At 38.5% G+C, this 14,145-nt stretch overlaps 2 protein-coding genes across 4 annotated transcripts in view; both read right to left on the reverse strand.

Moving 5' to 3' along the window:
- LOC125238071 (microtubule-actin cross-linking factor 1-like) overlaps positions 1-14,145 on the reverse strand; it is a 340,128-nt gene that overhangs the window by 282,195 nt on the left and 43,788 nt on the right. Inside the window, exon 3 of the mRNA XM_048145360.1 lies at positions 5,698-5,759. Within this exon, the coding sequence (XP_048001317.1) occupies positions 5,698-5,759 (62 nt within the window). The remainder of the gene's footprint in view (positions 1-5,697; positions 5,760-14,145) is intronic.
- On the reverse strand, positions 9,126-13,109 carry LOC125237977. Of its 3 annotated transcripts, none has more exons than XM_048145235.1 (2): positions 11,014-13,109; positions 9,126-9,454 (listed from the first exon to the last, which is right to left on the reverse strand). In XM_048145235.1, the coding sequence occupies exons 1-2, from the start codon at positions 11,515-11,517 to the stop codon at positions 9,206-9,208; spliced, it is 753 nt and encodes a 250-aa protein (XP_048001192.1). In that variant the 5' UTR covers positions 11,518-13,109; the 3' UTR covers positions 9,126-9,205. The 3 variants fall into 3 exon arrangements, with proteins under 3 accessions (XP_048001192.1, XP_048001191.1, XP_048001193.1); XM_048145234.1 differs by having other exon boundaries at positions 9,126-9,457; XM_048145236.1 differs by having other exon boundaries at positions 9,371-9,457; positions 10,989-13,109.

Consider the following 14,145-nt stretch of genomic DNA (forward strand, 5'->3'; position numbering starts at 1 on the left):
TTCCAGCGCTAGTCTTCCGATGAGACCATTAAGTGAGAAAATCACGGAAGGCAACAGACAAAAATATAAAAACTACAACTGGTTGAAATTACCCCCAGAATCTAAATCAGATACGTACATAAGCAACGGCATAATTTAACGCCAATTTTTGAGGGTAATGTCTCCGCACATTTGCAATATTTTGACGCTTACAGCAGCATTATGCTGGATTTACAAATGCTGACAACTAATGCCAAGTCAGTAGTTGTTGTTGTGTAGTAAGCCACCTGACAAATTCAAAGGGTCTACAAATACACCCAGATGATGTGAATGTGAGGTATCTCGATTTCAGAGAAAACATACTACAAATTACAAATCTTCGAATTTGTAGGACTTGATCGAGAGTTGTAGTAGGTGGCGATCACAATTCACAATAGACAAGAAATTTAATGGTCGCAGTGATACATAAGGCGCTATGAAGCCTAACAAAGAAGAAGAAGAGTCTCTAGCAGCTCGCACCACGCCTTCCTATCTTCAGCGACCATTCTAGCCTAAAGTTAGTTGTATTAAAACGTAACAAATGTTCCCGGGTGAACATTTTAGAAGACTTTACGATAGTGGCTTCAAGCACATTCATCTTCTATGCTTGGTGCTTCTTTAGCATTTGCGACAGAAACTCAGCTACTTCTGTATTTAGTGAATTTGTTTGTATCTTAATTTATCAATTATCAAATGATAGCCGGATACACTTACTCCAAATAAGGATAACTGTATTCATTCAGGTCAAGCCAGGTCATTAGCTCTAAACTACATATGGTCCGCCAAAGTAATTTCATGTGCAGATTGTAATCATAATATCAATCAACAAAGAACAACGGGCCAAAAGTATTGGTGACTCAGACGGACAGAGGGACGTTGTGTGAAAGTGCAAAGACGACTGATAAGCATTAGTATGTACTGTTTGTTGTAAAGAAACGTTGTGAGTAACATTGTTTGCTTCAATGGGGCAGTCTTTGGTGAAGTTTGATATTATTTCACAGGAAGCCTTATAATTTTCAAGGCGTCTTTGTTTTTACCTCGCGAAAACGAAAGGACTGTACTGTACATGACCAAAATACCTACTCATACTCACGTATGCCTGGTTTGAAGCTTTTAGTCAATATTTCTTGATAGGTTTTCCAAGATTCAATGAAAACATACGTAAACATTTAAAGCTACTTAATATTTTGCCAGCACTCGTTGCTAGGTTTCTAATGCCCATTAAACTATAATTTATATTCTATGGCCATCATATTATCGAAAATTTGACACATTGACCATAAACTGTACTGCTTCTGAATAATTATTAGTATGACTACACTGACTACCTAAAATTTTGTCGAGGTGGATATTTTCCTGTAACTCTATAGGTATTGTAAATTTGTAACTTCTACATGAACGTTCAAGGAAATACCTAAAGCGAATTCCTGAGCGATTACTGTTACCAAAGCAATGAAGAACAAACGAATAAACAAACTAAACGCAATGCAATGACCCCTTAGAGGAATATTTGCAGAGACTGCCTTTGTTTGCAGTATGTTTGATCCAAAGACTACACAGACACCGCTTTTTGAAGCGTTTACAAACAGCGCGAGGGCATCAGACATATGTACAATTTTACTGGTAATATACCACGATTTGAGCAACGCAATTGAGTAGCATCTTACACCATTACATAGTATGTTCCGTGTCCGTGAGTTCAAGTCCACCCGAGGCAGACATTTTCCACTTTTAAATTTATTCTAAGCGTAGTGGCATTGATAGGCCTAGGTTTAACCCAGAAACTATTTTTCAATGAATTATGAATTATTATCTAGTTGAGCTCTGTGGTTTGATCTCAAGCTACGTGCCATGACTGTTTTCGTATTTCGGGAAGTAATTTAAAAGTAGTTTCAAGCTATTTGTAAAACGAAACAATGTGTGTTCCATTAAATCACAACATCCGTCGTCATTAAGTACATTTTAAATGACTACTGCTAAAGAAGGATCTGTTTTTCTGTTTTTCAAAACGTTGTTAACGGAAATTATAGGATATTGAATACAAGCCAGTTGCTCGAGGCGAGTTGTTCAAATTTAAATTAGAATCAAAATTTCATTCGAATAACGCGGAACAACAAATCTTGTACATAAAAGAAGAAACCGACTGACTGAATGACTGACTGACTGACATATCAATGCACAGCTGAAACCGCTGGTCCTAGAGATTCCATATTTGGCACGAAGGTTCCTTCATAAGGTGTAGAGGAGCACTAACAAAGGATTTTTCAAAATTCACATTCTTAAGGGTTGAAAAGGGGGTTCAAATTTCAATGTTTGAATAAGATTACTTTTAGTACGCGGACGAAGCCACGGGAAAAAGCTAGCTCCAAATAAAATGGTGGGTTAACCCAAATGAAATTAATACTAAAGGCAGTGCCTTGAATCTGAGACTTATTTACTCTGTACTTGGTCCTTTGATCCTTGTTATTGGAAGAATGCAAATTGAACAAAAGGATGTCACGATTAGTTGTAAAGTTAGTCATCACTTGGATTGATTAAGCGCATGCTCTCATGCTTAAAGAAAGGTTAGGTCATCAGGTTTGGAAGCATGATGTATCAGCCGGGCCTTGTGCTTACTAATAGCTTGGAATATACTAGGTTCAATAGGCTTACTTACACACACAATTTTGACGACCGCTCTGGCGCAGTCGGTAGTGACCCTGCCTACTGCGCCGCGGTCCCGGGTTCGAATCCCGGTAGGGCATTTATTTGTGTGATGAGCACAGATATTTGTTCCTGAGTCTTGGATGTTTTCTATGTGTATAAGTGTTTATAATATATCGTTGTTTGAGTACCCACAACACAAGCCTTCTTGAGCTTACCGTGCCTCAGTCAATCTGTGTAAGAATGTCCTATAATATTTATTTATTTATTTATTATTTTATTTACTTGGTAACCGATAAAATCGAGATAATTTGTTCTTGAAATAACAACATTGTGGAAAGTACACATAGTTCGAACTTCACAAACCAGTTTGCTCAACTTATCGGGTTTCACCAGTAAACCCTCGTTATGGATAACGTTTTTCTCTTGTCATTCGGCAAAGTCTCTATTACTAATTTACAAAGATTAAGGGCCAGTTGCACATCAACCATATTTGACAGACACATCATCGTTACGCAGCAGACGTCTATGGAAATTCCTATAAAATAAAATTTAACGAACTCTTTAACTGTGACAGACGGTTTGATGCAACTGGCCCTTAATATCACTTTAAGCATCCGATGGTGACTGTACAGTCGTGTTCATTAATATGTGTACATTTCTTCACCACATTGTAACGAGTTAAGGTGAAGAAATGTACATAATTATATTTATGTACTCGACTGTACAAGAAAATAAATTTAAAGGAACTTAATCCAACCAATTTAGGTAAATGATCTTAGGGATGTAATATTACAACTATCTTTACTGTTTATAAAGGTATGTCAATAATATTACGAGTAGATAAACTTAATTAATCGGAATGCATTATTCAAGTCAAGATCTATTTTACGACCATTTTCCTTACATTTGCATTACCTTTCCATGACTCAATAGCGTCACGATTGTGCGTCAATCGTCTGACATGTCATGACACCCATGTCAATTTGTGATACGCGACTAGTTTAATAAGTAGTCGTATTGAAGTGTCAATGTGACATTTTAAGGCTCTCATTGCATTCTTTAATGTACAATCAAACAATTGAAACCCTAGGCCACTGTAGAACTATGTCATAGTGACGTTATAAATCAGATTGTAAGAAATCTCTTACTGCTTGCCATTTTGACATCGTTGTAGTGGCCTAGGGTTCCAATTGGTTGACTGTAAGTACTATGACTTTAATATTGTCTTCGGTTACCGCGATAGTTACTCATGAAATAAAACTATGGAAACGGATTAAATCGCGTATAATGAATTTACAATTCATCCCGACGTTTCGAACACTTTACAGCATTCGTGGTCAACGGGTGAGTGTAAAGTGTTCGAAACGTCGGGATGAATTGTAAATTCATTATCTTCTTCTTTTTTTTTACATCCTGTTGATCCTGTTACCCTCTGCTGGGGTGTAGGGCTCGAATCATATTTCTCCATTTACTTCGGTCTTGGGCAATTTGGGTAACCTCCTCCACCCTGAGCTCCTGCTGATTCATTATACGCGATTTAATCCGTTTCCATAGTTTTATTACTATGACTTTTCAAAAAGTACCTTCTAGGTCCGGTTCTTAAGCTTTCCCACTATCAATATGTCTTACTCTTTTCGCGTGCATGTAGCGCGCCTTTGGAACGGCCTTCCACTACATATTAAAAATGCTCCAAATAAGTTCCCTTTTAAGAAATCTGTACGTTCTTTCTTTGCTGGTAGAATGAAGGATTCCTAGTTGTTTTTATATATGTAGGTATGTATGTATTTTTGGAAATATATATTTAGGTTTATGTATATTTATTATGTAACTTCTTATGTAGGTAACTATGTAAAGTTTTAGTAATATCACCGCCCACAATATCTCTGCTTTGCCTAAAGGTTGACTGGTAGAGAATGCTGTCTGGCATTAAGTCCGCCTTTTGTACTATAAGTTTTTCTTTCTTTGTGTACAATAAAGATTATATAAATAAAAAAATAAATATTTCATACTTTTGTAAGTGTGAAAAAAGCTCACATAGGGCATGCAGTGGGCCGGGCAGTGCGGCGCGCTTGTCAAACAATGGAAGTTCATACGTGTCCTGAGTCGACGCAGCATAGGGTGGCCCCGCCCCGCTGCACGCTCCGCCGAACGCTCCGCTCCGAGCGTCCACTCAGGCCTGTGGCCCGTTTCTCGAAAGGTACAAGCCTTGTATTACAAGTGTGTAGAGTGTAGAGAAATGTGTAGAGGACACAGTTCAGATAAGAAAGCACATCAAATATTTCATATTTTATGTTGTGTAAATTACATATTCAATGACATTGAGATTCATATTATCTTTTTCTTCTGTGACAAATTGATATGTTTTCTCTGAAGAAGAACGACGTATTATTAAGCAATAATATAATTTATTGAAATTAATTTCCATAGAGTACCTAGTCTGCTCATATTCTTTGATGAATACTTTTGCATGTTAAATTGTATCTTGTTATTTAATGCATGTTAATTATAAGATGTAATGTTTTGAAAAGAAGTTGCCCGCCGAGTTTCTTGCCGGTCCCATAGTGGATACCCCCCTCCCAACTGAGGGGGGACTGAAATCTTCTCGAGGCTGAGGCGTAGGGTTAGAGCGGGCGTAGCTTTATTTGACGTTCTTGAAAAATAAATATTTCATTTCATTTTCATTTTCAGTGTTTCCATGACAACTCATACGATTTGACAGTTCGCGCACTTGTAATACAAGGCTTGTACCTTTTGAGAAACGGGCCCCTGGTATCTTAGTATTCCTAGATGATCTAACCAGCTAAACTCTTGGTCCGTACAGTTTACAAGACGACAATGACACGAGTTCATGTTGACATTGTTGACAGATCGGGTCATTGTCATTCTTCTATTCAACACATTATGATAACAACCTGAGACAGATAAATATTTGAAATATTTGAACTTGAAACAGATTTTCCTTAGCATTGACACGTCATTTTAAACTTAGAAACAAGAACACAAAGACAGAAATAAAATGAAAGAAGTATTTACCTTTTTAAGGTGTTTGTTGACCCATTTTGTGAACGTCTTCTTCTGTATGGCATCTCGTTCATCTGAAAAGAAAAAATATAAAGGTTAATACAAATATAAAATTTGTTTTTTATCATGCAGAAACGTCTGCGACCGATATTATTACATATTTTTAAATTAAAGGAAAAATGGAAAAATTCACACCTCCGGCAGGACAGGACTCGAACCTGCGACCTCTGGCCTTGCCGGGGCCATCCCGCTTCCGACTGCGCCACGGAGGCCTGCTGGATGTGTGCGATTTTATCCATGCCTTCCCTCAATTCCCAACCGTTATAGCCTATAACGTCACCCTAAGGATAAATTCGCACACATCGCTATAACTTACAGCAAACATCTACCCGTAAGAATAGATCTTAACAGGCACTGGAGTCTCAATTTCCCTTAATTTAAACATATGTAATACACATATAGTTGCTTAAAATGTATTCATAGTTTTCAGATGATAGATACCCCGCCTTTCGACGAACGAACCGAAATTATGGGCCGAATACTATCGAAAGAAAATCTGTGCTTTATAAGCACAGTATAATAAAGAGTACTATCGTAAGAGTAATGTCGTAAGTGACCTTATTTAATTGATTCTTAAAATTAGAACATTTACCTTCCAGATTCTATAATATAGTATCAAAATAATGGATAATTTGTAATCTGAAAATAAAAAAAATCTGAATTTGATTAAGTGCATGCCGTGGAGTTATACTGTAACTTTTGTGAATAGCTACTATTTCTCGCAACATAAAAGCTATCATAACTCATAACATAACTATAATAAATCCCCGCTGAATAATTAGTATATAATATACTATCGTAGTAATAAAGAACATGTAATTGTAAACACTCTTTAAGATTGTCTAAAAAAAGTATAAAAACCTTAGACATTAGTCGTGTGACGTGTCCAAATACCTACGTCCTCCGATACCATATAACCATACACGTAAGCGCGTAACCAATAAGTCCATCTAAGCCAGTTTAGGCGATATCCAATAACAGCAGACCCTTTAGCACAACTTGCCATGTCGCGCGCGAGTCCATACATCAAGCGCGACTTCAATTATGGACTCGCGCGCGACAAGACAAGTTGTGCTAGAGGGGCAGGTGAACGAACGGATCGGCCGCTAAACATAGGCCCGGCTATTCAGGGAACCGTATTTCTAGATCGGAAGTAGGAACTGTTTGCCAAACATTCGCGAGAATTTGCAACAAAGCAAGGGCTTGTTTTGTAAATTTTGTAATGCTCCCTTGATCATTAATTAGGTACGACTACAATACAATAAAAATAATTTATTCGTGATAAACATAAACATAACAATACATTTAATACTTGGTTAAAAGTACAATATAAATAACAGTTTACCACAAAATGGCCCCTCAGCATATAATACTAACCTTAAAGTCAGGACTAATCTTTCGGCGAGACCATTTGTCGGCCACGGACGGACTCTAGTGTTTATTTGAAAAACTCAATATGCTTCTATGAGTATTTTGCTGGCTATTCAGGTAATAAAGATTTTCAATGATTTTGATTTGTATTTAATGTATTTATACGTCATCGTCATTCGCTAGCCATTATCCCAATTACTTGGGGTCAGCGCAGTCTGTCTTTTTCTTCCATACTCCATACCTCTCTATCGGACGTCATCTTCTTTGTATTTACATGTATTGGAATTAATATTACGTAAGTATCTGTGCGGAAATGGCGCTGGATAGGTCATGTTTTACGAAGGCCAAACAACCACCTATCCAAGCAAGGGTTGACCTGGAAAATTCCCGGAAAAGAGGGCAGGTCGCCCACGTACCACCTGGAGAAGCACAGTGGAAAAAGAGGCGGCATCTGTTGGCCTCGGCTGGGCGGAGCTGGAGGAGGCCGCGCTGGACCGCGAAGAATGGAAATCCCTTCTGAGAGCCCTATGTCCCTGATGAGGGATAACAGGATATCATCATCATCATCATCAAGTATCTGTGTAGGTAATATCAAGTATTTCTTGGGTGTGTGTATTCTGTCCCAAAAGTTTGGAACGCCTACAACATTTCTGTGTGACTGATAGAGAATGCGTAATGACAGGAAGTTATGTACGTTGTATTTTTTGTATAAGTACAATAATGCAGTGTTAACTCTTCAAACCTGTTCAAACCAATGAGCATTAACCAAACTGAGTTATTATAGTCAGTGTCATTACTTCCATAATGCCAAGAATGCGGGCCTATTCCTAATCTCACTAACCGTTCTAGACACGTCTTAATCAACTTAAGCCGTAGTACTAATTAAAATATCTCACACCACGAGTGCTAGCTGACCATGTAAGGAGCGACCAACGCCGCCAGACCTGCCAGTCTAGTCAAAGTGACAATCGTTGAGGCTATGTGGCGATCGAAAAGCAGTCTGTCTCTGTCGCGCCACTAAAAGAGTGATAAGGAAAGCTAGCACTTCTGCTAATCTATCTGCATACGTAATGCCCTATGCAGATCGCAATCTATTTAGAATAGCTCTAACTATAATGGACAGGGCAAGAATTCAGTGTAACTTAGTTGTGTTGTGATGCATTTTACTGTTTATGCAGATCTGAAGTGGCTAGGTAAATCGTTATTTTATTGATTTATATGTGCTGCAGGTAGCGCAAATACTTGGCTTGCTAAGTGAGTCCTATTTGTTAAGAAAACAAAACGGACTGGGGACATCAATAGAGCGAGTAGGTATAGGTATATACCTAAGATGTATGAATACGCACATTGGTTGTATTTATTATGACAAAACATATTTAACTACTACAGTGGCGGACAAAAATATGTCTTGCGAAGTCTTTTGACTTCATCCGACCCTCCATCGGTCCTTAACAAAAAGTACATGTTAGTCAGCCAGTACCTAACCTACTATATATTTACGAATACGTACATGTACCTACACATGAAAGTCTGACACACTTACGTTCCCAGTTAGGTACCAATATAAGCACTTAAGCATATCAGCAAGCTGATTACCATTCGCAGATGTTCGCGTCTCGAGTTACGCGTATGGAATGGAGTGCCATCTCTAGACATGCAAAAATATAGACAAAACCTTTTGCGAGTCGAACGAAGTTCATTTTTTATGCGATAGGAGGCAAACGAGCAGACAGGTCGCTTGATCGTAAGCGATCACTGCCACCTATGGACACCCGAAACACCCAGAAGTGTTAAATGTGCGTTGCCGACCTTTTGAGATGAGTGTACGCTCTTTTCTTGAAGGTCGTATCGGTCCAGAAACACCAAAGGCGACAGTTCATTCCACACAGTAATAGCTGTGCGGGGCAGGATGTTTCTGGAGAAACGTACAGTTGAGGACTGTCAGCCATCTAAATGATGGAGATGGAAATGTTTTCGTTCAAATTTTCAATCCCTTAATAGGCTAGTGTTAAAGGGGAAAACACCAGACATCATCAAATACAGGTTTTAATACATAACACTTAGAAAACAGAGCGTAGCTTGGGACAATTCACAGCACGACGCGGTGATGGCGGACGATCCTCTGACAGCTCCACCCGCGCCAACTAGTGACGCGACACCGACCGTAGGGCTTGACACAGCAAGCACCACAATCGGTTATTAGCTCGGCCTCCCTGATGAGAATTCTTCGCCCACGAAGACCAGCAGCAGCACCACAGAACTCCTGCACCTTCTGCGCCTTCCAAGTCGTTCCATCAGACTTGTGTCGCAGCCGATTGGAGCTCAGCATATCCGATAGCTTCTAAGACAAACGAAAACGATACCAATTGGCATCTCTCACTTAGAAAGTAATCTCCTAATGTTGAGGCCACATCAGAGTTACGATTTTATTACTGTTGGCCCTTTAAATACTAGTGTGGTATTTTTTTCAACTGATGCGATATTATCCACTGTCAAGTGTTTGGCCTAAAAGGAAAACATCATGTAGGCGAATATCGCACTCACAGCCAACAATTTTTAAGGAAGGATCATAGACATTTAAAACAACTTCCTATTAAATCAAATATCAAAGTCTAAAGGATAACATCACGACATTAGACTAATGGCGGCTGTCTTAAGGAAAACATCATGTAGATAATACTCTGCTTTTAGAGTAAGCTTCATGTAGACAACTATTATTATTTCATCAAGAAACATAATTAAAACAAAAACAACCAGCAAAAGAACTTGTGCTCTTTAAGCTGCTATAGCTTAAGTTTTGTACAACAATCTCTTTAAGGTTATTAAGATCACGGGCTCTTTAAGAATTTGTATCATAAGCTCTTTAAGCTGATACGTCACATAGGCTTCCAAAGCATTAGTATCATAAGCTCTTTAAGCTGATACCTCATATAGGCTCTATAAGCTAAATTATATATGGGGCTTTTTAAGCTAATTAATATATGGGCTCTTTATGCTAAATTACACATGGGGCTCTTTAAGCTAATTTATATATGGGGCTCTTTAAGCTAATTTAAATAATATGGGGCTCTTTAAGCATTTGTATCATAAGCTCTTTAAGCTGATACCTCACATCTCTTTAATTATATTTATGGGAGCTCTTTAAGCATTGGTATAATAGCTCTTTAAGCTAATTTAAATATATGGGGCTCTTTAAGCATTTGTATCATAAGCTCTTTAAGCTGATACCTCATATCTCTTTAAATTATATTATATTTATGGGGCTCTTTAGGCATTGGTATCATAGCTCTTTAAGCTGATACTTAACATGGGCTCTAAGATAATTTTATTCATTGGGCTCACTAAGAAACATTCGTATTATAGCTCGTTAAGCATTGGTGTCATAGCTCGCTAAGCTGACACTCCTCACAGGTTTGTTAATCATTCGTATCATGGCTCGCTAAGCTGATACGTCTTACAGGCTCGCTAAGCATTGGTGTCATAGCTCGCTAAGCTGACACTCCTCACAGGTTTGTTAATCATTCGTATCATGGCTCGCTAAGCTGATACGTCTTACAGGCTCGCTAAGCATTGGTGTCATAGCTCGCTAAGCTGACACTCCTCACAGGTTTGTTAATCATTCGTATCATGGCTCGCTAAGCTGATACATCTTACAGGCTCGCTAAGCATTGGTGTCATAGCTCGCTAAGCTGACACTCCTCACAGGTTTGTTAATCATTCGTATCGTGGCTCGCTAAGCTGATACGTCTTACAGGCTCGCTAAGCATTGGTGTCATAGCTCGCTAAGCTGACACTCCTCACAGGTTTGTTAATCATTCGTATCATGGCTCGCTAAGCTGATACGTCTAGGCTCGCTAAGCGTTTATTCTCACGGGCTCGTGGTACGTGCAGACTCACACTGCCTCGCAGGCGAGCAGACTCACACCGCCTCGTAGGCGAGCAGACTTGCACCGCCTCGTAGGCGAGCAGACTTGCACCGCCTCGTAGGCGAGCAGACTTGCACCGCCTCGTAGGCGAGCAGACTTGCACCGCCTCGCAGGCGTGCAGATTCACACCGCCTCGTAGGCGAGCAGACTCACACCGCCTCGTAGGCGAGCAGACTCGCACCGCCGCATAGGCGAGCAGACTTGCACCGCCTCGCAGGCGTGCAGACTCGCATCGCCGCATAGGCGAGCAGACTGGCACCGCCTCGTAGGCGATCAGACTCGCACCGCCGCATAGGCGAGCAGACTTGCACCGCCTCGTAGGCGAGCAGACTCGCACCGCCGCATAGGCGAGCAGACTGGCACCGCCTCGTAGGCGAGCAGACTCGCACCGCCGCATAGGCGAGCAGACTGGCACCGCCTCGTAGGCGAGCAGACTTGCACCGCCTCGCAGGCGTGCAGACTCGCACCGCCGCATAGGCGAGCAGACTGGCACCGCCTCGTAGGCGAGCAGACTCCTGCCAGTATATTCTGTAACCACAATTCTTAGGCAATAACTGTGTTCGCCACAACATTCTATGTTTAGATTAGTCGCACGAATTTAGGTAAGGATCAACCCTTACAATTTTTTTTTTATAAATGTAATTTATCTGTCTCTTTAGAATTAATTATATATATGAATTTCGAGGAGAGAGACCTGTGCTCATCTATGAAGCATTTTATAGGGGTAATAATGATGACAGCTTCGAACAGATTGATACCTATGCAACCCGATGAACGACCATGAGATAGGTACTCAAATTCAGATACTCTATCAAGAATATTGATATCTTTTTTTTAAACATGTACATGCTCACAGTGTTGACTCTAGGTATTCCAACATGGTTTAGCTATACCAAGATATCAATTGTTCTATTAAAATCACTTCCATTTCAAGACATGTAATTGTTCTATGCAAATTGATACATCAATATTTTATTGTGTATTTATCTTTTTACCAGTTAGTAGTACATTCGTTGCACTTGTCCCATGACATTGACAATTTTATACTTCAAATTATTCAAACAAAGAACTTTAGTTAAAAATTCTCAACTTGTGTCAGTCTTTGATGCTGTATCATCAAACTTGGCAACCATTAACATTTTACCTTCAGTTGCTTCTCATCAAATATTTACTTCACTGCCAATAATTCCTTGCACCATACAGTTTGGTGACAACTCCCATCATGCAGCTGGAGCAATGTGAAGCTATTTTGAATTCTAACAACATATAACATTTCACATAAATTAGATACAAATATAATTTGTCAAAATTAAATAAGTAACATTATTTTCCTTCACTCATTAACTTGATTCTCTCATGAACGCTTGAAGCTAAACTTAGATGTATCATCTACCCTGGGGCAATGTGATTATAGATAACCCAATAATTTTCATCACTAATCAAGACTTTGCTCTCATACTAAAAGGAAATATTAATTTTCCATCACAACATCATATGACCAACAATTAAGGTTTTAGATGTTCTGCAAAAATCATAACATAATCATGTTCCCTGTCTATTTTATTCATTCATATTACTGCCTGATATAGCACTGTCAACATTAACAGTTGGTACCTGACTCAAAGATGACAAAAGTGAGGATAAGTCAACTCACACACTCTTTTATATCCGTATGCCACATTCTAGCAAAACAGTATAATAAATCAATGACATGAGTGACATGATCTTGTTAACAATACATATCACCTCAATCCTTCTACTTGTACATCACAGGCCCTTGGTGGTCATGCTAGCCTGTTCTATTTTATTTCTAAAACATTGACACATTAGCTCTATTTTAGTTATTCAGTGTCCATGTCCACTCATATCTCTTGGGAAGTCCAAGAGGCTCATATAATAATTTGTATGTGAGTTTTATATTTGATCAGTAATAAATTGACATTATTTTAACCATGAACTACTATTTATTACTTCAAATTACATATGTGAATATCAATCACATAAAAGTGAAACCTCATATGATATAATTTGACCTTACCATGTTCAATTTTGTCCCGCTTACTATATTTTATGTACCTCCATTTACACACAACAATATTACACATATTTGTGCAATCATTTTGCAGGAACTGGGCTTCTATTATGGGTGTGCAGATTGGCAGACACCCATCCCTCTTGTTCATCTCTCTGGTAAATAATAACCTCAGGATAACATGTTTATTCTGTGAACATACAATTGAAGCAACAACTTTTTCTGAAATTACATTTATTACCAACATGCCTGCATAATTAATAATGCCACAGTTCACACAACACTCTCAATTTTGTAAAAAGAGAAACATGCTGTTCAATAACCCATGACAGCAATGCCGGTAATGCATAAATAGGTATTTAAGATTCCATTATATTATTAATTGCAATAATAACATCCAAGGAGTAATATTCACACACCACACAGGTAGCGCTCAACTAATTACCTTCATTCAGTACTTAAAATATTTTTAGTGACAATAATAGGTACTCAATATTAAGTCACCGAACTCTCATAATGGTAACTTATGGGGTAATTAATAACCAATATTTTTTGAAGTTAAATTATAGAATCCAGTAAAAACCATTATGTATAGACAAAGTGTTCTAATAAAGCTCAATAATAAATCAAAAACCTTAACTGATAAAATATCATAAGCATTTCCAACGCAACTACAGAACTTTCTGCGCTGGTTACCGATGAATGGATTTTATATGATTAGGATCCAGGGCAATTATTATGGTGCCTGACTATGATGTTATTGTAGTCATCTAGCTGCCATAGTTGGCATTCATAGTCCATATTATTATTACTGTTCTTTGAATATTTTGAAGAGTAGACTAAGAGTCAATGGCAATAAAATTATTAATGACATCAGTCCATGTCAATAAAGATAAGAATTAAGACTGCTGCTTATGCGCAATAGGTAAAAACTCTTCTTTAACAAGTGTATAACATAACATTTCACAAGTTGTCCTTGATTCAAGATCTCATACAGTAACATTCAGTTCTTGAACTTGTCACAACATATATAAATTATAACTTACGTGACTTGAACATAGTTCCAATAAT

Source organism: Leguminivora glycinivorella, chromosome 22, assembly GCF_023078275.1.
Source record: "Leguminivora glycinivorella isolate SPB_JAAS2020 chromosome 22, LegGlyc_1.1, whole genome shotgun sequence".
Taxonomy (NCBI): domain Eukaryota; kingdom Metazoa; phylum Arthropoda; class Insecta; order Lepidoptera; family Tortricidae; genus Leguminivora; species Leguminivora glycinivorella.